General features: G+C 41.1%; 1 protein-coding gene across 1 annotated transcript in view; it reads right to left on the reverse strand.

Moving 5' to 3' along the window:
• PDE11A (phosphodiesterase 11A) overlaps window positions 1–26969 on the reverse strand; it is a 449383-nt gene that overhangs the window by 24040 nt on the left and 398374 nt on the right. Inside the window, exons 16-19 of the mRNA XM_082630579.1 lie at window positions 23299–23376; window positions 17442–17505; window positions 11268–11342; window positions 6059–6142 (exon numbers count right to left, since the gene is read on the reverse strand). Coding sequence (XP_082486705.1) covers window positions 6059–6142; window positions 11268–11342; window positions 17442–17505; window positions 23299–23376 — 301 coding nt within the window. The remainder of the gene's footprint in view (window positions 1–6058; window positions 6143–11267; window positions 11343–17441; window positions 17506–23298; window positions 23377–26969) is intronic.

Consider the following 26969-nt stretch of genomic DNA (forward strand, 5'->3'; position numbering starts at 1 on the left):
TCCTAGAACGAGTTGGCACTACCCAGGCGGCATATTAGAAAGAACCAAGGAAGCTCTTGTGTGGACGGCAGGGTGAAGAGAAAGTAGCTGGGGGTTCATGCATGCCCTGCAGGCTGAGTGATGGCAGAGAACCAGCTGAGCAGGAAGCTGGTGGCAGCTTGCCATGGTCTGCAGCCAGAGCCAGTGGTCAGGCCCTCCACGAAGTGCTCACTGCGCCCACCCCACAGTCCCAGAGGCCAGCTCGGCATCACGCCCAGAGCCTTGACCCCAGAGGCTGCAGGTGCACTCGGTCCCTCTCCCCCCAGTCACGGAACCCTTACAAAGACAGGTGAGCTCTCCTGGCACCTGGATGTCAGCTGGGGAGAAGAAATGGTTCTGACTGGGAACAATTCACATTTTAGTCTTCCCAAGGACTTGTTTTAACCGGAAGGAATTGAGATACTTTAATTGTCAAGTTTAAGTACCAGTCCCTGAACACCCCCCCACCCCCGCCCATCACCAGGAAAAGGTGGAGCCAGATAAATATAAATTATAGAGAATATAGGAAGTTATTTTCTTCCCTCTCTCCCCCTTCCTTCCCTCCCTCCCTTCCTTTCTTTCTTTCTTCTTGAGTTTTTCGAGTTATATATGATGTCAGTCCATATATGTCCCCCCTTTGTAGGGCAAATAAGAAATCAGCCTCAACTATTTCTTTCTCTCATTCATAGGAATACTAAAAGTCGTACAGAAAACATTTACAGGAAACTGATTTGGGTGGTGTCCTACTTCTTTTTTTAAGTATGGGATGAAACTGTTTCCCTCTCTAACCACATTCCATTCCTTGTAGGTTTTTAAGAGGAGATGATGTTATATTCTAACTAGTCACTCTGTAGCTCACTACTTTTTCTTTTTTGAAAAAAAACTGAACACAAGGCATGAGCCATCTGGGGAACATTGAGTTGTTTTTGAAGTACTTTTATTGGTATCCAGAAAAATTGTCTTGGAGTAGCACCTTACTTCCTCTTTTCCAGTTTATCAATTCTAACTCCCAGTTTCTACAACTTCAACTATATTTTCAAGATTTTTTTCCTCCCTTCTTTTCAGAGAGCATATTAAAAAAAAATTTTTTTAAGTCTTAATTGAATTTGTTCTTCTGTTTTATGTTTTGGTTTTTTGGCCGCAAGGCATGTGGGATCTTAACTCCCCGACCAGGGATCAAACCCACACCCCCTGCATTGGAAGGTGAAGTCTTAACCACTGGACCGCTGGGGAAGTCCCCAGAGAGCATGCTAGTAACTGCATCTGGTGGAATGCATTTTCCAAAACAACCATTACAGCTGAAGGCAGAAAAAAAGTCAAAAATCACTGTTATCATAACTTCAGAAGCCCTGCCTGTTGCAGAGACCCCATGACATTTTTATAAAGAGACAACACTCTTGCCAAACTTTTTTTTTTTTTTTTGCAGTACGCGGGCCTCTCACTGTTGTGGCCTCTCCCGTTGCAGAGCACAGGCTCCGGACGCACAGGCTCAGCGGCCATGGCTCATGGGCCCAGCCGCTCCGCGGCACGTGGGATCTTCCCGGACCGGGGCACGAACCGTTGTCCCCTGCATTGGCAGGCGGACTCTCAACCACTGCGCCACCAGGGAAGCCCCTGAACTCTTCTCTTAATGGAAAGAGAGAATTATTCCAGCTAGATCCTGTCCAAGTCAAGCCGTTTTCATTATCTGTCAAACACTCCAAAATCAAGAGCCAGTTTGGGATGAGCTGAAAATCTGATTAAGTTCATAATAAAAATTAAATCCCTCAATCCTTAACAAACAGAAGATTTATAATGATTTATAGCGTATCACTGAAATTCTAGGTGCACTGAGGTTTGAGTTGGGAATGAAAGTAAAGGGCAAAAACTTCGCCTGCTATTGCAAAGAGAGGCTCAGTGTGACACTGTCACATCAGGTTTTCTGTTTGTCCCTAAGGCTGGTGCAGCAGTGACTTCAAAGTTTGATGGTGCCTGGGTTTTTTTTGTTTTTTGTTTTCTTCATTCTTTCTTTTTGTTTTTTTTTCCTCCAAAGATGTTGAGCAGCAGGCTAATGGATCCCCAGCGGGGTGCAAAGACAGCAGAAAGCACAGGAATCAGATGTCAATGTATTCCTCGGAGATACCCTGCTAGGACAGAGCTAACTAACTAGGGTTTTAGTCTTCTCTTGGGGGAACACGCTTTGATGGTTCCCTGCCCACTTTGGCTTCCTATATGTTTCCTGATTAAAATGCTGTCACAGATAAATCATGACTTCTGCCTGTTAGGACAATTTTCTATATTTTTAAAGGAAAAGCTTGGAATCATAAGCTTAAAAAGATGAGCAAGTTCTGAAGAATTTTATACTCACATTTAAACATATGTATATAAGCATGCCACATCTCCCTACTATAGAATCATGCATGGGTCTGGGACTGTTCTCTGCATGTTCTTTCCCTACCTATTACTTTATTAGATATATCTATATATTTTCTGCCAGTCACTTTCAGTCAATTCCTAGATTGCTTAGGAAACTTCTTATTGAAGAGATTTCGGGGGTTTGGGGGGTTCTCCTTGTTTTTCCTCCACACAGGCACAGCTTGGAAATTGAAGTTGTCCCAGAGGTAAGAGTTTTGATTTTAAGTGTAATGGGCATCCAAAATGTACCGGTGTACTTTCTGTGGGTTCCCACCTATAAATAGCCCTTCAGGCACCAGAGAGACAATCTACCCTTTGCTTGGAGGAGAGACAAAACTCAGCAAACTGGAGCGAAAGTGGAGAGAGCTTGATCTACTTTGACCAAGCACAACCCTCTCAAAACCATGAAGTGAAACCGATTTACCCAGTGAAAGTCAAAGAAGTCAAAAACAGAAAGTCAAAGAAGTCAAAAACCGATTTACCCAGTGAAAGTCAAAGAAGTCAAAAAGCTGCACTGAAACCATATCTGCATCTACTGCCCCACTGGCCCTCCACCCTCGCCTCCACAAGCCCCGTCCTGTCCCAAGCTGCGCCCAGAAGCCTCAGGCACACAGTGCCTTTGTTTGGCCTCTGCCTTTGCTGGACCACATCTCTCCACACTGCTCCTCCTGCAAGGGGGGTCCTCATCGTGATGTACGTATCGTTTTGCTTCAGGCTCTACATGAGGCTTCTTGCCACCCAAACCTGCCCCACCTTGGGGTCAGCAGGGCCCTGGCCATTACAAGGACATCTCTTGGTCTCATAGCTACTGTTCTGTATCCTTTTGCCCTCTGCCCAGACTGACTCAGCAAAGCCACGTTGGATTCTTCTGTTCCGTAACGCAGACTATGTCATCTCTCACAGTCTGGGATTCATGCCATCTGCATACTTTCCCGTTTGCCTCTATCCTCTCAGACTCCTTATCACTGCACTTTCACATTAAAAACCCCAAACTGACCTCTCAGCAACAACCTGAGTTCCTGCAGACATTTTGACATTTGACCAGTGTCATAGCAGGGACCTTCCTTCCTTCGTGAGTCATTTCTTCAAGATTTTGTGTCTTTGCACTCATGGTGATTCCTGCCCACTAAGGGATTCCATTACCTTTCTGAAGCATCAAACAGTTAATGTGAGATTAAATAATCTCACATTAACTCTCACGGTTAAATAATAAAAAAGACCCAACTGCTTGAGATGGGACAAAAGGAGGACTTTCAAGGGGCATACTTAGAGTCACTGCAAGGTTTCAGTCTGAGGGCTTTTTGAAATGTTGGTTGCAAAATTATATATATTATATATATATATATATATATATATAAATTATAAAGCATTATAAAGAATTTATAAATGAAATCCATGAGATTAAAAGAATAAGTGATGATAAGGAATTGTAAAGAAGAGCATGATTTTCATGCTTTGTTCACTGAGAAGATCCAGCAGCAGGTATGAATATGAACTTTTATAAACAGCTCCTTCTGCATTCCTCTTTAAATGTCATGACTTTCCCCAGTTAAATAAGACAAGATTGTGGGACAATATCCAGCAGAGGTGAAGTGAGGCGGTAGAAAGGCCACTACATCCACACCAAGGCCACAGATGAGTAGGACAAAGCGCATTTGGTGGGAGTGTCACGTGAGCTTTCTATATGTCAACTTCCTGTGGATAAAAATAGCAGGTGTATCTAACATCACAGATAGGGAGTAAAGTAAAACAGATGTGAAAAATCAGGAATGACAATATGGTGGGTTAATATTACTCCTTAAATTCTGAAAGCTGCTATTTTCATTTGAAATTCAAGTAACTTCCTTTTTAACCTGAAGATTTCAAAGTATTTAATGGGAAGTATAAAAGTAAGCCCAAATGATTGTGAACCAGTAATGAAACACTTAAATTAACATGGAAAAGCACACGAGAGTCCTTTCCAGCATTTACTGTAACTAATCCCATAGGAAGGGTGTGTGGAGTTGGGTTCATGCCAAAGTAGCTTTTCAGACTAATACCAAAAATTTATCAGCCCCACCAAATACATGTCTTCATCCTCCTAAGCTTTACCCACAGTAAAAGGAATTTATTAATTTCAAGAATTCATCTCATTTATGGCCTAAGTATGCACAGGAAAATGAATAATGTTAAAAAAATAATTCAACATGGGTGGTCAAGGTCAATTTAGCAAAGCAAGGTATACCTGACACAACAGTGATGGGCCTTACACATGGGGACCCAGCTTATTCAGAGACACCAGAAGAGCGAGGGTGGGAGACGCAGATGGGAGAAAAGAGAGTTGAGGATCCTCTTATAATATCGTAGACATCATTCTTGATTTTTCATCCTAACTTTCATTATTAAATAAAAGAGCATTATGTCCCATATATAACTAAAATAATCTATTCTAGATTCTTTTAAAGCTTTACTTGTCTGATTTTATGCTGTCATATATTTAATGGATAATATAATACAAATAAGAACTTACCTTTGTTGCTTATAGTCATTAAAAATTACATTTCCATCTTCAAGACAGTATTCTAGGTTTTTGTATTTTTTACTTTTATTTTTTTTAGAGTAATGTGACAGGGCTCAGCAGTCCCTAAAAGTGCTGAAAGCGAAGTGGTAGATAAGCCTGAAACTTAATGGTTGTGAGGTCCTTAAAAAACAATACTGTGTTTTTAATGGAGTTAGAGTGAGAAATGAAGCCGTTTTGCTTTCCCTGCATGTGTTTCTCACTTTGAAGTTAAAAAAGCAGCTCAGTCTGATTGAGGTAGGTAGGGGATAAAGAACTGGCCAAGTTTTACACATGAAAGCAAATACTTAGAAGCAGAATTAAAAGCCAATGCACACTAAACTGTGAGTGTTAACCCATGTCAGCCCTAATTCTACTCAAAAAGTGGAGTGTGAACATTCAAAGCTGATGACACTAGTCTCCTTGCCAGGAGCACCGTCCCAAACTCACGCCGCAGAGCTGGAAACAGGGAGTGCACCTTGCTCAGGGTTCAGTGGTTGCCGTTTGTCATGCATCTCAGACAGAGGTGGATGTTTAAGATGGAAGGGGCTTTTCAAAACCCTGTGGCCCAGACCATGGGGTCAGAGCAGAAAACCATGTTTCATGGAACTCTCATGTCTAACATGATATTAATAAAAGTAAAAGAAAAACGTAAAAAAACTGAGATTTCTATGGTCAAATGTTTGAGAAATTCAGAATTAATCAAGGTTAAACATGTTTCTTTTCCAAAGGACTTCTCCGAGCCTTCAGTATTTTAATGTGCAGGAGAGGTTCCCTAATTATTGGGCCTGATAGCTTTTTCTGAAAAGTTATGGGTGGATACTTATGTCCCATGGGGCACAGTTTGGGAAATACTGAGATAAAATATTACTATCCTTGGTTTATAGATGAGGGAGTTGAGGCCCAAGGAGAACTAGGGTCTCCGGCCTCTGAGTACCAAATTTCCCAGGGGACCGATCAGAAATCTGAGAAAAGATAAGCTGCAACCTTTTTTGGCAACACACATACCCTGGAAGGGTGTCCTAAAACTAATAATTCTGAAAGTGCGGTATACACACTCTTCTTTCCTGGCTCGGTCAGGACACACAGACCCTCCCAAGTCATGATTACCTGATACAAAGGCATACAGATGCTATCGATCCACTCCAATTGCAACCGAGGCAGCTCATCCTTCCGGTTCCGATCAAAAATAGCCTAGAATGGGGGAGGAGAACCTTGCTTTATTACACTGGAGTCTTTTACAGGCGCTTTGTCAAACACTTTGTCACAATGATCCGAATTTTACCAACTGAACACTTCACAAACCACAATCAATCTTTACACGTACTTTCTTTTCCTTTATCTATGATGAGAAATAAAGTATTTTCACCTCTTTTTATGAGATTTGTAAATGAATTTATTTGAACTTTATAGCACACAACTCCTTGGGGCCAAAATCTGTCTTCAGTTATAGGTAACTGCCACTAAATCAAGTCATCAGGTCACTGGGAATTGGGTACAAGTCAAAGCAAGGGGAAATGTGTTTTTTGCTACAAAAATAGTGCAGGCTTTTATTTTTATAGCAAGAGAGGGTGGGATAGATTGGAAAAGATCCTTAAAAGCAATTTCATTTTAAATAGAAATTATTTGTATTAATCTTTCAGGGTGGGGACAATTTTGTGTTTCTCAATAAGATCCTGTCATGAATAAATTCCTAAATTTTTATCTATCACTGGATGGATGATGGGGGCAGGTACCCATTCTCTCCTCATTCTCAGCCTTTAAACGTTATGATATTATAATGTTCAGAAAACTTAAAGAAGTGACATATTCCGTTGGGCAGACATAAAAAGAAAGACAATCAGTTGGAATTGGATGGCTGAGATAGAGTCCTCGGACAAACACTGCCTGTTCTACGCCAGTGAGACTGTCCCTCCCTTTATTCCTAAGGAGTAAGGCCAGGGTCTAAGAAGCAACCCTGCCCTGCCTATGGTCTTACAGTAGGTTTCATCTTTCCTCTAAATAAAATGTGGCATCCACATCATTTTGGCGTTCACATAGGTTGTGAGGGCAGATTCACAACATCTCCTTGGTTCAGATACGTTGAGAAATTCTGCATCCTTCAGACTTAGGAACAAAGGTGGGAGTGGGTGGGGCCCAAATCACTAGCGGCTGAGGTCACAGAAGACAGAAGGACTATCTTTCCGCTGAGGAAAATACCTCCAAATTAGGGAGGAGGTCACTGTCTCCTACGGCTCTGCTCATCCTTGATTGTAATGTGAAATGTAAATATCAGGAAGGAGGACTAGGCATTTGGAGAAGACTCTGAAATATGCTGGAGGAAGGGCTGGTTCTTGTGAACTGCATAAATCTTGGTCCAAAATGTTCCTTTAAAAAATATTACTCTGGGGCTTCCGTGGTGGCGCAGTGGTTGAGAGTCTGCCTGCCGATGCAGGGGACACGGGTTCGTGCCCCAGTCCGGGAAGATCCCACATGCTGTGGAGCGGCTGGGCCCGTGAGCCATGGCCGCTGAGCCTGTGCGTCCGGAGCCTGTGCTCCGCAACGGGAGGCCACAACAGTGAGAGGCCCGCGTACCGCAAATATATAAATAAATAAATAAATAAATAAATAAATAAATAAAATTACTCTGTTTTATCCTCTCTAGCTCTCATTGTTATCTGAGATTTATTTAATGACTGTTTCTGGTGCATAGTATATAGTTATGTATTTTTTTTTTAATTTACTGGTTTTTAGTATATTCACAATTAGCTGTGCAACCATTACCACAGTCAATTTTTTAAATTAATTAATTAATTAATTTTTATTTTTGGCTGTGTTGAGTCTTCATTGCTGCCAGCTGGCTTTCTCTAGTTGCGGTGAGTGGAGGCTGCTCTTCGTTGCAGTGCATGGGCTTCTCATTGCGATGGCTTCTCTTGTTGTGGAGCACGGGCTCTAGGCGCGTGGGCTTCAGTAGTTTGGCACACGGCCTCCGTAGTTGTGGCTCGTGGGCTCTAGAGCAAAGGCTCGGTAGTTGTGGTGCATGGGCTTAGCTGCTCTGCAGCATGTGAGATCTTCCAGGACCAGGACTCGAACCTGTGTCCCCTGCATTGGCAGGCAGATTCTTAACCACTGTGCCACCAGGTAAGTCCAACCATAGTCAATTTTAGAACATTTTTATCACCCAAAGGAAAAAAAAATCACATATCAATTAGCAGTCGCTCTTCATTCTTCCTCAACCCCCCCAAGACATAGGCAGCCACTAATTCACTCTCTATCTCTATGGATTTGCCTGTTCTGCACATTTCATGTAAATGGAATCATATGATATGTGGTATTTTGTGACCAGCTTCTTTCACCTAGCATAATGTTTTCAAGGTTCACCCCTGTAAGCATGCATCAGCACTTCAATCATTTTTATTGCCAAATGATATTCCCTTGTATCATTATTGTATACCATATTTTATTTATCCACTCATCAGTAGATGGACACTTGGGTTGTTTTGACTTTTTGGATATTATATATAATGTTACAACAAACATTCAAGTTTTTGTGTGGATGTATGTTTTCATTTCTCTTGGGGCTATACCTAGAGGTAGAATTGCTGGCCACATGGTAACTCTAATGTTTAATGTTTTGAGGAACTGCCAAACTGTTTTCCAAAGCAGTTGCATCATTTAAATTCCCACCAGCAATGTACAAAAAGTTCCAATTTCTCCACATCCTTGCCAACTCTTGTTATTGTCTTTTTTATTATAGTCATCTTAGTGGGTGTGAAGTGGTATCTCAGTGTGGTTTTGATTTGTATTTCCCTGATGACTAATGATTTTGAACATTTTTTTTCATGTGCTTATTGGCCATTTATATATGTTCTTTAGGGGAATGTTCATTCAGATCCTTTACCCATTTAAAAAATTGGGTTGTCTTTCTATTGTTGAGTTGCAATAGTTGTTACATATTCTAGATACTAGGCCCATATCAGATATATGCTTTGTGAATAATTTTTCCAATTCTGTGAGCTGTCTTTTCACTTTCTTGATAGTGTCCTTCAACACACAAAGTTTTAAGTTTTGATGACATCCAATTTCTCTATTTTTTGTTTGTTGTGCTTTTGGTATCACATCTAAGACACCATTGCCAAATCCAATCCAGAAGATTTATATCTTGCTTTTTTCTAAGAGTTTTATAGTTTTAGCTCTAACATTTAGGTCTATGATACATTTTGAGTTTATTTTAGGCTATGGTGAGAGATAGGGTCCATCTTCATTTGCATGTGATATCCTGTTGTCCCTGTGCCATTCGGTGAAAAGATTATTTTTCCCCCATTGCATTACCTTGGCACCCTTGCCAAAAATCAGTTGACCATAACTGTAAGGGGTCATTTCTGGACTAGACACTTATTAACAAATGTTTGATGAGTGTGTAAGATACCACTTTGTCTTGTGTTTTCCCTTTACAGAATTTTGCATCTTGTAATTGATTATTGGTGATTACTTATTTAATGTCTATATTTCCCACCAGTTGACAAGTTCTTGAGGGCAGGGAAGATGGTGCCTTGCTCATGGCTGGATGCACTGTGTCCAGTTTTATGCTTGATACTTGAAGGTGTTCAAACATGTGCTATTAACTGACTCACTGCTTCCAGTATTAATCTGGATGCTGCCCAGATTAGCCTTTGTCTTCATGAAGTTACTCTGGTGACCTTTAGGACTATGACACCTGAAAGGGCTCTTGGACAATTTTATTCCTAAATATCATGCAGTAGTGGGCACAGCAGGTGTCCAATCTGGGTGTGTGCATTTCCAGACATTTCTGGAAAAGCACTAATGTGGGATAGCCCTGCCACAGCAGTTAGGCCTGAGGAGATAGTCATCAGCCGTGTTAGGTAGGCTTTTGTGGGGAGTGAGCAGCACTTACAGCTATGTATCCACCACAGAATTAATTTCATTTATGTCTCCAGAAAAACCCTTAATCTGAGCCTACAAAAATTCCTTAGTGCTGCACCACTGCACCTGCCAGCTTGCCAATGCTGTCAATTGACTTATATTTTTTTCATTTAATTAAATAACCTGTGGTTTTGCTGCATTGTAAACCCTTCAGAGGTGGCCTCTGAAACAGTTTTTTAAAGAGGAGAAAAGCTTTTATTTGAAAATAGATATACATATAGCTGACAGAAATTTGAGTTGTGCTACGTTTTACACATTAACTATGTATCCCAATCTAGTATCTGTATTTTGTAACCAAATTTGGTGACATCACCAAAGAAGAACAAAGAGATGTGTTGAAAACAGTATAAATAGATATTGCTTTGGAAACTAAAATAATTGATGGGTGTTTTAACTTATGTAGTCTTTCTGACCTTTGTAGGTAAACAACAAATAAAGAATAGTCAAAATTAGTAAGTCTGTGAGTTCTTTAAGCTAGGAGCTAGTTCTGCTGCTTTTCCTTGTCTTTAAATGTCAGCAAAGAAAGGTGTTTTAAAACTTGAAGATCTTATAAATAACTCCAAATATTCAAAACTGAGTTGATTTGAATCCTCATAAACAGATATTCTTGACAATTAACACATTCCTTGAGCTGCAATGAATCTTCTGTGCTGTGGCAGGCTTTAGAATACTCTGGACCATTCTTTGAGTCGTTGGGTGATATGTTTGAAGCTACCCATTCATTAAGAATAAAGAGGCCGCCCTCTCCTTGAGGGTGGTGACTGAGGCATTTATGTCTTTGTCTCCTGATTAGTAAAAACAGAATCATGCTTAGCCTACAGTAAGCATTCTCAAATAATAACTGAATGGATGAATCCAATCTAAGTAGCATTTCAATAAGCAGAACTTAGTTCCCCAGATGCAACTTTTCATTTCGCAAAAAAGGAAAAGAAACAGAGACTTGATTTGCTTTTGGGATTTTGGAAAGTTCAAAATTGGAAAGTAAAATCCAGAATATCCATTATTTACTGCACCTGCCTGTTCTAGCCCATCAAGGCTGGACAGCTTGCTTGCGTTTAATTTTTTTCTGTATTTCTGTTTCAAAGTAGCCACTTACTACATATGAAATGCCAGCCCTAGGCTTTGAGTTATTCAAATACTGCTCTGCGATCCTCCCTTGTGCCTACTTCTCCCACTGTGGGAGTACAGGAAATGCTTGTTAAGTAGATCAGCCCTGTTAATCAGAAACCTGGGAATAAGAGTGTTTGGCATCTAAGTTCAATTAAAGCTTTAAACTTTCAAGAGTGCTTCCTTAAATCCATTCTCTGTCTTTCCCATTTTCAAGGTGTGATTTGAAGTTATTTTTGAAAATGTCATTCGAAAGGGTAAATACGTCATAAGAAAAGGAAGAACTTACTGAAGGGATGAGTTTGAGTTCTGCTCTCTCCCGATCTCCTTGTTCAAAGAACTCGCTGGTTACAAGTTCAGCCACCTGAAACACAGAAATATTTAAATTGACAGATATGTGTAATTCATCACGAGACACAGAAGTTATTTCTGGCTTATGTGTATGGTAGTTATCTTCAAGACAGACAATCATTTAAAAAGCTTATGAGTGAGTACATTAACCTTTTGTGTTTGAAGGTATTATAGAATTTAATCAATGAAACTGATTTCCTTTTAATCAGAAGAACTTGTGCAATGTTTTTTTATTTATTTTTGTTGAAATAGAGTTGAAGTACATTTGCAATGTATCCTTAAACACATGCCGATAGACCATCTCTGACAGTAGAGCTTATATATACACATGAGGCACAAGGTTGCCACCTTCAAAGCAGGAAATGTTCTTATCCAGAAAAATGAAGCAAATAATAACCTAACAATAACTGATGTTATTATAATATATTATTATACTATATTTATAATAATAATTCAGCCAACTTCCGGTTGTTTCTGTGCAGATTCTTTACTTTGTCGCATACTTGTATTTTAGTTTGGTTTCATCTTGCCATCACAAAAACTCCTTAACCACGTCACCCTGCCAGTATTTATGTGCACTCTGGAACGGATACACCCAGGGCCCACCCCTTACTTCCTACAGTAGCCGTCAGTCAAGGGGCAGAACGAACGCTAGATTCACTGTTCATACCAGACTTTTACAGTATGTTATGATATAGCCTGAAGAATGTGATTTGGTCTTCAGGCTGTCTCAACCCATGTACTAAATAACAGTGTTTATTTATGGTGGGTTCTAGTTGGTACTGCACAATGGAATGGCTGTTCTACCCCAAACCACAGAGGTTTTTTCCAAAGTAAGGACACATATTTTTCTACTTTTCATCCATTAGTGTGGATAGTCAGAAACTACTGATCATGGTCAAGCTTACAGAGATTTTCTTCTTCCCCAAGCCCTGTGCTTCTACTGATAGTTTTATGGGAAGCAAACTGAGGTAACAGATAAGTGCTGAACAGGTGTTTTCAACAACACTATGATGTACAACTAGGATATCTCTGAGGTGAACTAGCTGGATTACAAAATATTGGAAGAGCAGAAAAGAAATACCAGACAACTTGATGGCAAGAAGGTCTGGATCCCCAGACTAATTTTTCTCTATTCCAGGCTCTTGTAAAGATGAGGTTTTTAGGTCTGGCAAAGGTTAGAGTGGCTTAATTTTGGTCAAGTGCAGAGAATCAAGATAATTTACCTAAAGTAAATCTCTCAGGAGATTTGTCAACCATAAATGGTAACCATTGCCAAAACTTAACAACAACATCTAACACCCCCACACACATCTGAGAGTAGCAAGTATGCAGTCATTTATTAAAAAATAGAATGGCCAGTTCAGATTTTAAACATTTTAAAAATTCAACAGCATAAAACCAGTTGGAACTGACTCAATCTTTCTAGGACCTGGTTCACTTGTCCCTCTCCAGTCTCTGCCACTGCCTTTCATTTTAGCACTCCAGGCCTCTCTCATTGGTCTCTGGCCTTCCTTTTGAGAAGAAATGGTCCCCTAAGGACCTGGCCTCATTATTCAGTTCCCATAACTCTCCCTCAGAATCCTCTGAGGTGGATCTTTTGCACTAAAGAATGCACGTATGCATATGAGGTCACCCCGAAGTGGGAGTCCTGCAGAGGTCAGTAGCCCCTGGAAAGCAAAGAAATTAAAACAAAATCCTTTTCCTTGAGCTTTCTAAAGTGGTCTTGGGTATTTCCCCTGTGCTTCTTTCACAGCTCAACTTGTACCACTGTTTCATTTGTACTTAAAATCCCAATCAGGACTATTAAGTGTCTCCTGATTGAATTTTTTATTAAAAAAGGAAATTGACATGCTACTCAGGCCTTGGGGGCTGACTGGGGAAACCCACATGCTTAGAGTCATGTGTGTGAGGAAGGCAAAGTGAAATAGACACCAATGAAAACACATTTTGAAAGGGAATTTAAAAAAAATCAACATCCAGGAAATTGGAAATATATTTCTATTCTTAAAATAAGTTTCTATTGTTTTTGTCTAACTGTTTCCTAAAATCCTATTGGAAGTGAGTAACGTTTTGAAAATACCTAACCTATTCAATTCAGATACAAACACAAATGAGATCTACAGTTTAGAGTTGTGACAAGATTTCTGATGGAAACATTTGGAAAAAGATGGTTTTGTGTTTTATTTCCCTGACCTCATGAGTTTCTGCACTGGTCAGCAGAAGTTCAAATCCTAAAAATAAAATAATATTTATATCAGTGACCAAGAAGACCACCTACAGTGGCCATTGGGTCTCTTCGTTCTATAATCTCAGTGCGGAAACTTTTTTCCTTTCAAGTACTTTGGTCACTTTCTGGCTCCCACGTGGGCTGCTGCTCCTTTAGTTGTGACATGCATTTCACTGGGGTCCTGAAGGCCCTGGCAGATCATCCCTCATCTACCCCCTTTCTAATCTTCTTTATTTTCCCCCGGTTCCCCTAAATTTCTCCTGCTCTCTACTACCTTCTACCCCTATCACAGGGGCCACTGTCAATACTACACTTTTTCCCACTACCTGGAAGAGCCACTTACATATTCCCTGCAGTTTATTCCCAAACTGTACTGTAAGGGAGGCCTTTCCACACTGGGGATGGGAAGGGTGGGCAGAGATGTAGAAATAAGCAATGCAACCACACAAGTCCTTCACCATAACCTGCTTTATGTAACTTCAAGCATGTCGCACTAAAACGAACACCAAGGCATTGGAAGAGAGCTATTCATTGGAGGAGAGGCTATAGGAAAACTGCATCACCTGCACTGAACTGTGATGTGAACAAGACATAAACTTTCATTTGTGCTAAGCAACTAAAAGTTGAGATTATGTTTGTTACTGCAGCAAAGCCTAGCTTAGCCTTGACCAACAAAGATTGGTATGGAAGTGAGGTAGTGCTATTAAACAGAAAGGAAGGGAAGGAAGGGAGAGAGAAAGGGAAAGGAAGAAGAAAAGAAAGAAAGGAAAGACCCTACAATATGTGCCATTGGCTTGGGGGCCAGGTATTTATAAAACAGTGAGGTGGTTAGAAGCTATGAGGATGATGATCCATGTTACACAGTGGCAAAATATTTTGTACAGTTCTCATGGAAATAAAGCAAACAATGCACCCAATGAATTTATAGCCTTAGGGGAAGAGACTGGAAAACAAAGTTAATAGCGTGTGATGGTTGCTGTTGACTGTTTTGCTAGGTATTGTAAGAAGTGAGCTCAGAAAAGTGTTGGCAGGTCTATAACTAGGAATGAAAGGGAATAGAGAAAGTCACAAATTCAGGATCTTGTAGGGATAGAATATGAAGCTGCTTCTTAATCCCAAACTGTGAAAATAAAAATTGAGATACACTTTGAATGACAAAGGCTGATCAAGACTCAGCCTTGCAACAAGAATCAAATTGAAGGTGTGGCCAGTAACACATAGTTCACAACTATGAATGAATTAGGTGGCACACACAACATCCTTTTAGTTAGACAAAATGGCCCAGAAAAATGATTTAACTACATGGTTTCCTCACTGGTGCCAATACTAGGCCCCAAATACTAGGAATTAACTGTTGAGAGAGGAAGAAAGATGTATGTATGCTGTATTTCCTTGTTCCTGAATATAAGGAAGCAAAGAAATACAGTAGATCTAAGAAGGTTGTATAGAATCTAACTGTGGATGTGGTTATTAGCAAATGGAAATGACTGGAATCAAAGACCTAAGAAGGTGACTAAATGTGCCAGAAAACTCCACAAGCCTTTGACTATTTAAAACTTAAGACAAGCCTTGGGTCTTTAAACTTCTTTAGGGAGGAAGGAGGCTGAGAAAGCTGCTTGGCCTTTAAATCTAGCCAAGGAGGATAATGGAAAAGGAATAATTTCCTAGGGTGGATCTAAAGGCCATGGAAAATATTGAATTGGGCAGCATCTCCCTGAGAATCAAGGCCCACCACAGAGTAGAAGGCCCTCCCAGAGAATGCCCAGTGGGACTTTGGAATTGCTGTGGACCCCTAACTGCCAAATATTGCCATCTCTTCCCTTTCTAAATGGGATTGTCATAATGAGTATTTTGTGGAGTGGGTGTTATATGCTGCATTTTGGGTGTGTGTGGGTCTTTAGTTCATCTTTAGTTTAATCTTTACAGACCTGCTGTAGAGATTAGCACACTATCACCCAGAGATCCTGGACTTCCAGCTTAATATCATGACTGATGGGATATTTGGGTCAACTCCCTTGGAGGGAGGGGGGGGGTGAGTATATTTTGCCTGGAGGAAGGAGAGTGAATCACACTTGTGGTGATTAGAAGGGCAAACAGTGGTAGTCATGTTTTCACCAACTATTTCTGGCTTTCTACTTTCTGGGCACATGGAAAGATGGGCACTTCCTGGCTGGGTGGGGTCATGTGACCAAGTTCTGGCCAATGAATTGCAGGGGCAGGACAGCATTTAACTTCCAGTGTAAGACCCACCCGGACCTCTGCTGGAATGATCCAGACAGTAGCTGCTCCCTCAGCCCCAGTCCAGGATGATGACAGAGGCGCCAGCCAAGCCCAGAGGCACATGCCTCCAGGTGATGTGTTAGCTTAAAACACTGAGATTTTGAGCTTAGTGATAACATAGCCCATTCTGCCAACACACTTGCATCATTTAAAAATGCTGATTAGTGCCTCCTGTGTAAGAAAGCATAAAACACTAAGAATGAAGGCTTTGGAACCTCATCTGCTAGGATTTGAATTCCTCCTCCACCACTTACCAGCTATATGCCTCAGGCTACGTATCCTTTCTAAGCCTCATTTTTCCCATTGGTGAAATAGGAATAATCACTGTAGTAGTTTCCTAGTGCTGTCATAAATTACCACAAATTTGGTGGCTTAAAGCAACAGAAATGTATTCTCTCAAAGTTCTGGAAGCCAGGAGTTCAATATCCGTTCACTGGACAGAAATCAAGGTGTTGGTAGGGCCATGCTCCCTCTGGAGGCTCTAGGGGAGAATCTGTACTTTGCCTCTTCCAGTTTCTGGCGGCTGCCAGCATCCTTCTGCCTGTGGCCACATCACTCCAATCTCTGCCTTGTCTTCACACACCTTCTCCTCTTCTGAATGTGCCACCCCCCTGTGCCTCTCTCTTATGATTGAACTTGTGATTGAATTTAAGGCCTACCTGGGTAATCCAGATAATGATGATGATAATGATAAAGATGGTCCATAACATAATCACATCTGCAAAGACCCTTTTTCCTTCTAAGGAAAAACCATTTACAGGTTCCAGGGATTAGGACCTGATATCTTTGGGTTGCCATTATTCAGCCCACTACAGTCACAATACCCACCTCAGAGGATTTTTGAGGATTAAATGATATAATACTTATAAAGCAGTCACTTAACATTGGTTATTTAGTCAATAAATATTTGTTTTTTATTGTTATATGAATGTATCTTATGTTCCCTTAAATGTCAAGTCTCAGGATACCAAGTTATCATTTTAGACCCCGAAGCCCATCCAGTAGGTGCCTCATAAAACCAAAAGAGCTATTAACCAAATACCATCAAGGTAATAAAGGATCTTTAGTTGGGTAGTTATGGGATTAAAAACTATTCTAGCTCTAGAACTAACACTTTTGGGCAGTAAAACCAGATAGGTGGTAAAGGCATTAAATTTGGGATACAAATTAAATTAGATACTGCACATTTTGGCCAAAGAGCCCTCTGATCTCTAAATAGACTTTAAAGAAAAAGAAAAATAGAAATTCCTTTTTATCCTTTTTTTTTTCTTCAGATGTGAAAAACTGGACCTTGTACTAAAACATGGTTACCTATTCAAGAACACTGTGTATGAAACTCCTGCCTTAAGAAATGGTCAAGGTGTTATTTGGATTTAGTGCATTAAAAAATATCTTACAGTGTCAGAAATATTATTTCTCAGTGGAAGCACGATAAAGAAAGGCTGGGCAATAAACTGTCGCTCTAAACCTCCTGCTATTTTTTACACCACGTTAATACTGATGCAAATTGACTCAGGTTTCAGTGCCTGGTAGACAGGGCTCTGGGAATACTGTCCCCCCCAGTCCCTCCTCGGCTGAGCCCTGCCATTAATCACCACTCGCCTGTCTGGAGATCTCCCACGGTTTGGTCACGGCTCCAAGGTCACAGGCTGTCATTAACATTGATCTGAAAAACAGAACCAAACAAAACAGCCTGAATAATCTTTTGTTGCATTCCTAAACAAACCCGTCCTAGATACATACATAAATAAAATGGGACCACGGCCAGCTTACATCTTCTTTTCCTCAACAAGGGCAGCACTGTTTATAGACCCATGTTTAGCACCTCCATCATGCGGCCGCACTACTTCGGAAGACAAAGCTCGCACACACTCTCGGTGGCCCTTTTGTTTTGCCTGCGGCAGATCAAGGAAAGCCAAGCACTGCTTTCTCTATACCTGAACCAAGCAAGCTCTACTTAAAATAATTTGTAATGGATGATGCTTTTTATTTTTAACTCTCAGCAAGGGAATCAGTATATTATACTCTATACATAGCTCATAAACCTGTTTACCAATGTATCACTGATTGATAGGGACGCAAGAAAACCCACACCAAAAAGGCAAACCACATGCCCCGTTAGGGGCTCCTGAATTTTCTTTCTTTCTTTTTTTTTTTTTTTAATTTTTATTGGAGTACAGTTGCTTTACAATGCTGTGTTAGCTTCTACTGCACAGCAAAATGAATCAGCCATACATATACGTATATCCCCTCCCACTTAGGACACCACAGTGCATTAAGTAGAGTTCCCTGGGCTATACAGTATGGTCCCATCAGTTGTCTATTTTATACACAGTATCAATAGTGTATGTGTGTCTCCTGCATTTAAGATGTATGGGGGAGAACCACGCAGTTTGACTCCAGTTTACTACCTGGCTACAACCATGTTTTATAAGCATTACGAAGAAGAAACATATTCAGCTACAGCTTTCATTAATTTGAGCCCATAAGAAAGCACAGGAAATATCTGAATCAGATTTTTGAGGGGCAGATTTCTATTGGTTTAGAAATCTAGAATCCACATTGAAACCTGGATATAAAAAAAAGGGGGAACAATTCAAATTGTAGATAGCTCTTGTGCTTCTAATTGGATGTGGTGAGAAGGGAAAAATCAGGCACACTCTTTGTCCAAAATCTGCTTTCTTTTACTAAAACCAGCAGCGCGTGATGAAAACTAACGAAGGATCTGAGCTGGTAAACCACATCTTGGCTAACTCCTTTTGGAAGAAAGCGGTGTGTTGTCGAAGGTCAGAGGGCTGCCCTGATGTCAGGTGTTAACATTTCATACCCTGCCAGATTCTACTGCCTTGGAAACATGTCTGCTTCCCAGATGGTAGAGCATGCCTGGAGGGTGGTAGGGTTTGTGTAACTTCTCCAGGAAACCCTCCAGGGAACAAGGCAGACTGGCAGATAACAATAGGTCATTCAAAGCACAACCAGGCAGCGCCAGCATGAGCAGCCCTCTAGGAATCAGGCACCGTCTAATTCCAAACACTCCTGTGCTAAGCCCTGTGCAAAGAGACACACCAGTCTATTCTTCGTGCTTCATCTTTTGTGACAAGCACTTCTACAGTGCTTACAGGTACCTGCCTCTGTACTAAGTGCGTTACCAACTACCTAACTAACTACTAACTAAATGACTCCTCATCACAAGATGCTGTTATTTCTATTTTATAGAGAGGTCAATGGCAGCATGGAGAGATTAAGTAACTTTCCCAAAGTGCGTAAAGGATTCAGGATTCCGTGCTTATCGCAAAGCTGCCAGAGCCCCTCTTGCTAAACTCCAGTGATTCTCATTTTAGGTTCTGCTGGTACCAGAGAGGGACATGACTGTAGGTAGTGCATTAGACTTTGTAGTCTCTCTCCCGGACAGGAAATAATCTCTGTGAGGTTGCCTACTTGTACCATAGTTGGATAATTACTTAAGTTCCATCTGCTTGATAATTTGAAACTTACTTCTCAAATTCATATCAACATTAATCAGTCAATCAACAAGTTTATTGAGTATCTGCTAGGTGCTCTGATGATGAGAATTCTAATAGCTACCATTTGTTGCGGAGGCCTTAGAGGGTGATTTACATAGTCTCTATATGAGGCAGGGATACTATTATTATCTCCATTTTACAAAGCAAATAGTGCTTTGCATTCCTGGATCAGAGAGGTCGGGTACCTTGCCTGAGGTTACACTGCTAGGAGCTATCAAAGCTAGGATTGGGATCCATACAGTCTGACAGAAGAGCCTCTACTTTCAATGAATACTCTGCAGTGGAGCAGAAAGTCTGTACAGAGAAGGAAGACTGAAAAAGGCTGGGAGGGAGGATGGTGGAGTGTCTGAAACCTTTATCCAATTGGCGTGGGGAGTCGATGAAGGTTGGGGAACCAGGGGGAACCTGGCCAGAGCTTCAAGGAGAGAACTTTAGGTAGTAGATGTGGAAATAGTTTAAAGAAGTAGAGAATGGAAGCAGAGAGACAGTAGGAAAGCATACATTGATAAGGGCAGAAAACCAAGGGGGGGAGAAGGGAAAGAAAGCCAAGGATAGGGCTGGGGGCTTGCCCAGGAAGAATGAGCAGAAGGCGAATGGGCAGTTTTACCTTATTGTTTAGATCAAGCCTCTGTACTTGAAAGGCCTTCTCTAAAATATGAGAGCAGGGAGGGAGTTTGTAGCAACTGTTTGAGTCCTGAGATCGGCACAACTCTAGTGCATTTTAGAGTCAGGTGGTGCAATCTGCTTAGTGCGACGGCAGGAATGAACGGTCAGGAATGTCCTCTGTGGGGCGGGAAGGGGACGGTGTGTTCCTAGGGTATCTGAGACTTGCAGCAGCTTTGTTATCATGCCTCTCCAGGAGCCAAAATTATTTGAATAACTATCTTGCGATAATCATTATTTTCTTGTTTTTCTCTAGTTTTAAAAGCATTAACAGCTCAAAAGGAATACACTGTAATTTAAAAGATATATCCAAATTCAGTAAAATATTACACGTATGAACTGAATTTCATGCTTACCATACAAAAAGATTACACCTCGCAGTCTGCACTCTGTTTCACTGTTTTAAATTTTGAACACAAATACAGACCCCAAATGGTCAACATAAAATGACAGAACGGAAGTAACTCAAGTTCTGTTTCTTTATCTTTAACATCACCGAGCTATCATTGTTTATTCTGAATATACGGTTTAAAAGCAGAAAGGTGACGGTCTCAGAGGTTGGAGACACAAACTGCATCTGGAGTGAGTGCAGAAAGTTCCAAACCGTTAGCAACTTACTCTTGAAAATGTGTCCGGAGTCCACCTGTGCCAGGGGCTGACGGAATAACTGGGCGTTCTTGGAATTAACTTACATGTACGATAGATGCACAATGAAAGGATAAGTAATAATGTGCTAATTTGAAGCTTTCATAGCAATTATTTTGATACTCAACAGTAATCTCAGCCGTTGTTTAGAATTTATTTCAACAAAAGATTTTTCTCTGGGAGGAGTGTCTCATTGTTGACATTGTTTAGATTGCAGACACATGGTGATGATAAAAAGCAGACCAACTTTTAGTTGGTTTTATTACTATTTCAAAATTCTCTAAGCCAGTGCTCCCCCCAAGCCCTGCCAGCTGCCCTCAACATGCACATGGTCAGAGTCCAGCTGTGAAACTGCGGGGGTGGGGGGGAGGGCAGAGCTGGGGGAAGAGGAGAGTTCCTGAAGCATCTCACCTCTGCTTTATGTACCGTGCTTCTAAATACGATTTTCTTACATATGGGGTTCCCTGCCGAAGAATTTGAAAACATCTGTGGGAAAACACTCAGGTGGAGACATGGAACGAGTGCTGGTATTTTACAAGTTGTGCTCAGGAGGGAGGCCAGACCCAAGAAACCCGGTGGGACCATTTGTGAGGATGCTGAGGAACAAAAGAAGAATTCCTTGAGGGACGATTACATTTAGGGGGCAGTGGGGAGGAGGAAGGACTAGAGAAACACAAATAGGAGAAGAAAAAGTCAGAAGAAAGTAGAAAATACAGAAGAGCATGGGCTTTGTGGAAGCCAAGGCAGGGAAGAGTTTTAAGAAAGGAAAGGCCAACACAGTTAGGGCTGCAAAGAGATGAAGGAAGCTGAAGAGAACAAAGCCTGTAGGATCTGATCCTTAGGAGGTGACTGGTGACTTTCAAAACGCACAGAAATTACATTTCAGCAACTAAATTCCTCAGTGGAGGAATTCACTCTAAATACTAAATACTCTGTGGTAACTTCATACTTTGGAATACTATGCAACAATCAAAGATGATACTGGTATGGACATGGAAAGAATTCCAAGGCATACAGCTGAGTGAACAAGTGAGTTCAGATTGACATGTAAATATATAATTTATGTTAAAAAGAACAAACAAACAAATCTACACTAAATAGTATGTTTCCCATGGGTACACATGTATGGAAATGCTCTGACAATAGTCTGAAAAGAAACAAGGAATTGCTAACAGAGCAAAGCTATGCACAGTATGGGAATTGGGAATGATGCTCAAAGAACTGGGGGGTTATCTGTAATGTTTTACTTTGTTTCAGAAAAATATGTTCCTATCGTTACTTGTGGAATTAAAAATGATTTAAAAAGAAAGAAATTGCCTTGTAAGACGTTAGAAGGAGTGTGAGTGAAGTGTGGAATTGAAGGAGAGAAGAAAACTACAATTGGACTTTAAGAAGGAGGCAGATTTTAGGGATTTTTTTTTTTTTTTTTTTTTTACCAAGGAGATGGAAGCATATTTTTTAGGCTTAGAAAGGTCATGCTGGGGGTGGGGGTGGGGGGAAGTCACCTTTTGAAAATGCAAGCCAAAGGAGTATAATTGACACAGCAAGGTCAGGGGTCGGGGTGGGGTGGGGAGGTGGAGGGACTGGAATAGGATACGAGCGGAGATGCTAGCGTTGAAGACAGGAAGGGTCCTTCCCACCCTCACCCATCACCAGCCCCCCGCCCCTGCCACCCCACCGGAAAGGATGCAGAAAAGGTCTGTAAAGATAACAGATCTTGATTTGTAAGACAAGCACAGTTGTCTTTAATTCCTCAAAAAAAAAAAAAAAGCTAACACAGAGAAATAGTAATGCAGAGAGGGGAGAAGTAGAGCGCCCTCTGGTGAGAGAGTGAGAAGAGGGAAGCGGCAGGCAGGGCTCTGTGTTCTCAGATGGAGACGGAGGTCTTGCACACGCATGCGGGCCAGGGCTGGGGTAGGGATCCCACTGGGGGCGATGCCAGTGGTCGCCTGGCTGTGGAGCAGACACACTGCGCCCAGAAGCCCAGAAAGCTCACAAGCTTTCCCAGAAATGCTTAATAAATCTGGAACAGGACTAAGACACCAGAAAGTCTGGGGATGGGTGAAATGGGGACAGTGGAAGGACAGGGTATGAGAGAAAGAGGAATAGTGCCTAACCAGCTGGAGTGGCTGCGATCACGTGGCTAAAATGTGCCACATAAAAATGATGGTTTGCTGCTGTCTTTTCTAAACAACTGGAAAGAAGTCCTGTGAAAAGTCTAGAACAGATTTATTATTTCCAGCACCAAAATCTTTTGACTGGTTTTCTATCTACCATGTCTATTGTCTCTAAAAAAACCCCAAACTTAACTCTCACTTTCCTTTGTTCTGTGTAACTGTTTCTGGAGGTTCAAAGATCCCCCGTCTCCTGCAATTTGCATGCCTGCTGAAACGGGACCAATTCAAACATCATTTTCTAATTTTGAAGGCAAATTTATGGAGAGGAGGCAAAATAAAATAAATTAGAAAACGAAAAGACACATTCTCTAATTATTCAACTAATTTCTGAACGTTTTGAATGTAAGCTTTGTTACTTTAAAAACTACTTGTGTGCTTTTAGCACTGTCGGAAATTCATGGCTAAATCATCAAATAATGAAGAAACACATAAACAAGAGCTGTTTCTTACCGAAATATATCACGATGGTTTTTGATGTTCCAATCATATTCTCCTTTACTGACAAGTTCGAAGAATTCAGTTCTCCTCCTGCATGAAATCAAATGAAAAAAGAAAAAAAAACAAACCCTGGAATGAAATTTCTCAGTCTGTGCGGTGACATAAACACATTTATGGGAAAATATAAGACCACCTCAACCAAGTAACTTAATATTTGAAATCATGAGGCTAAAGTGCTATCAAAATAAATCACTTTAAAAAAATGTTGAGGCTTCAAGAAAAAGCCACAATCATTTCTGAATGTATTTACAACGGAGGAGATTATCGAGCCATAAAACAGAAAACAGTGTGGTCCCGCATTTGGGATTACTTGATGTGAAGCCCTGTGACTCTTACTGAAAGTCAGAGCAGGGAGGCAAGGACACATAAAAAGCGGGAACAGTTTCAGAATGTTCTTTTATCATTCAACTTAGAACTGACCTGTATGATCCAAGATATGATAAACTCCCTGGTAGTAAATTCAGGACACATACTTTTGTAGAGGTTAGAAGATAACTATTTCTCCATTTCAGTGCTTAAACACATAGGCTATGGAGTCAGAAATAACTCTGTTTAAATAATGGTTCAGTCACTTCCTTGCTCTGCAACTTTGGAAAGTCACTTAAACCCTCTGAGCCTCAATTTCCTAAGCTCTAACTTGGGGATCCTATTTGCTGACTCAGAGCTATTGTGAGGATTAAATGAGACGACATGCAATGCATTTAGCATGTGTCTACACATTTTAAGTGCTGGATACACATGCATGTGGAAACACATTTGGAGATGTATAGATATGGAAAAGAAGGGAATCTTCTCAAGTTGTGAATATAGGGTGACATTTCTATTTTCAAAATCTTTCTTTAGTCTAGTTATATGATTTTCATATTTATAGTGAGAAAGGAAAAAAAAAGACATCACCATTTTGATTCTTTAAGAATCATTTCCCAAGGTTTCACTCTCTTGGCACTTCCTAATGAGAGACCATTTAAAGGATTCTGACATGCTGTTTCCCGAAGTGCATCCCACATAATGCTAGCCTTAGGAGGTGAGGTGCTGCATGAAAAGGAGTGCTCTGGCCGAGTGGGTATGAGAAATGCTGCCTGTGATATACCTCTCTAGAGACTCACCACCACAATAGCCTTTTGAAGGCTCTGCGAAATACTGAGAAAAGCCTACTCACCCTGACTTAACCACAGAATCCCATAGCACTGATGTTTTAAGGAATACACTTCAGAAAATAGTACCATGTCATTTATGGTGGAAATCAGAGTAGGATCTTAAACACTTATGCTGACCCATTGTAATCTGGGGGGACAAAGGACAAGATGCTGAGTGCTATTGGCTTCCCTGTTTCTTGTCTGGAGTCCCCATCACCAGCTGGCCAACAGTATGGACTTCTTGCCACCTGGTCAGATGGACAACTCAATTCACCTGAAAGGGGGCAGGTCAGGAAGACAAACAGGTGACTCATTTCCTTATTTGGGACACAAAGGCAGGGCCTGGATTTGCTTCTTCAAGTGGGTACAGGTCAAGGCTACACCACAGATGGGATAATCCCCCCAACAACATCGCTGCACTCAGCAGGGATGGCCCTGCACAGTCACATGGAAGGGCCCGGCAGCACCCCTCCCCTTCGGGTGTGCATATCTTTTCTTTGTATTCCTTTACCACCTTTTTCACTTGCCCACTCCCTTCTTTTTGACCATGGTCATGCCTTTTTCACATCACCACCACTGACAGTGAACTGCAGTAGAAAGAGATGGCGGAATGGAAAGAGGCCAGGTCTGGACTCACACAGACCTGGGCTTGATGCTGACTGTCACTCACTAGCTGTATGGTTCTGGGCAAGTGGTTCTACATTGCTGAGCCTCAGTTTCCAGCTCTGCAGGGAGAATTTGCAATGAGGTGCATCAAGTGTTTGGTACTGGTAGATACTCAATACCTGATAGCCATGGTTGATGTGTAAATAATATTAACGGTATTACTGCCAACAGTGATACACACTGGACTAATTAGACTTTATGGAGATTGAAGAGGTCATCTACTTCTTTCTTCTCCCTGAATGGAAATTCTTCTTCTTTTGAATAATTGCGGAGCAGAAAGTTTGGTGCAACAGATATTTATTGAACCTACTCTGTGCCAACTCTTTACTAGGCTTTATGGACACAAGACAATTTGTAAACATCTCTGAGTTTACCAGGGGCGATCAACAAATACAGGTAATCCCCCTTCAAAGGTGATGCTAATGGTAATACTAATGATACTGGGACTAGAGTGAGGTTAGAGAGAGACTCGCCTTGGGTACAAAATTCAAGTGGGTGCCCCAAACTCAGTAATCAAGACAAATAATATCTTAATGCAATGTTTTTAAAAATCAGCATAAATACAAAAAACCCTATGATGAATAAAACATCAACATTTTAAATAAAGACAGGATCTGACGCTGCACTCTTCGTGACCCACCTCACTGGCCTGCCCCTACTCCTCGCCCTGAGGAGGCTAATATTTATTGGGCCCTTACTATGTTCCAGGCAGACTTCCTGGGCTCTGTCACTTATTAACCACATGACTGACCTTGACTATTGAACTTTGCTGGGCTTCAGTTTTCTTGTCAGAGAAAAGTAATAGCAATAGGATCTATCTTGTTAGGGTTGGTGGGAGGACTCAATGAGATGATTTATGTAACACACTTAGCAGAGTGCCTGGCACATAGTAGGTGCTCAGTAAGGATTAGCTACTGTTATTAAGCTCAGAAGGGTTGAGTGAACTTGCCCCAGGTGGTGAGTGGCAGAGCTGGGATACGAACACAAGCTGTTGGAACAATGGCTGCCCCAAGCAGCTAAGATGTGCTCAGGGCGTCCTGGGAGCACAGAGGAAGGCACTTGGCTTAGATAGGAGAGTCATGGAAGATCATGGAAGGCCTTCTGAAAGAGCTTGTCAGTCATCATCTCTGTCATCATAAGCACCTGGGTGTCTTTTCAATCCTATGAGTTATTCTAAGAAATCACTAGAAGGCAAGCTCTATGAGGACCATGGCCTGGCCCATTTTTGTTCACCCCTGAATCCCCAGTGCCTACAACAGTGCCTGACATGTACCAGGAGCTCAATAAATATTTGTTGAGTCGATGAATGAATGGAGAAGATGATCTCAGAAAACTCATTAAAAAAAAAAAACTCTTTAGACACTGGTTCCACCTAGATTCCAGTTGTTCTACACTCTTCACAGCTGTCATTTGGAGAGATTGAGATAAGAAAACAACCTAAAACCTATCCAAGAAAAGCCCTGTCTTGAAGACTAGATTCTAACTTGATCCGGGTGGACAACATAACAAGTTGTGGGAAATGTAAGAACACTGTTCCTTCCTAACCAATGTCTGACCCTTCCTCCATAACTATTGGAATACCTGCTGAGAGTATGTTCAATATATAAGACATAACATTTTTGATGTAAAGTGGAAGCATATTACCTAGGCATCTAACTCAATATAGAAGTTTGTCTGTTTGTTTTAATTGCAAATCTATGACATGCCAACCAAATAGCACCAGAAGAATAAATCTCCATGATTATGAAAATTTTAATACCTAGAGCTGCTGGTGTGAAAGTCTTAAATCAACTGGACCCAAAATCAGTCACAGGCGTCACA

The sequence above is a fragment of the Mesoplodon mirus genome (genome assembly GCF_964341445.2).
Source record: "Mesoplodon mirus genome assembly, chromosome: 8".
NCBI lineage: Eukaryota > Metazoa > Chordata > Mammalia > Artiodactyla > Ziphiidae > Mesoplodon > Mesoplodon mirus.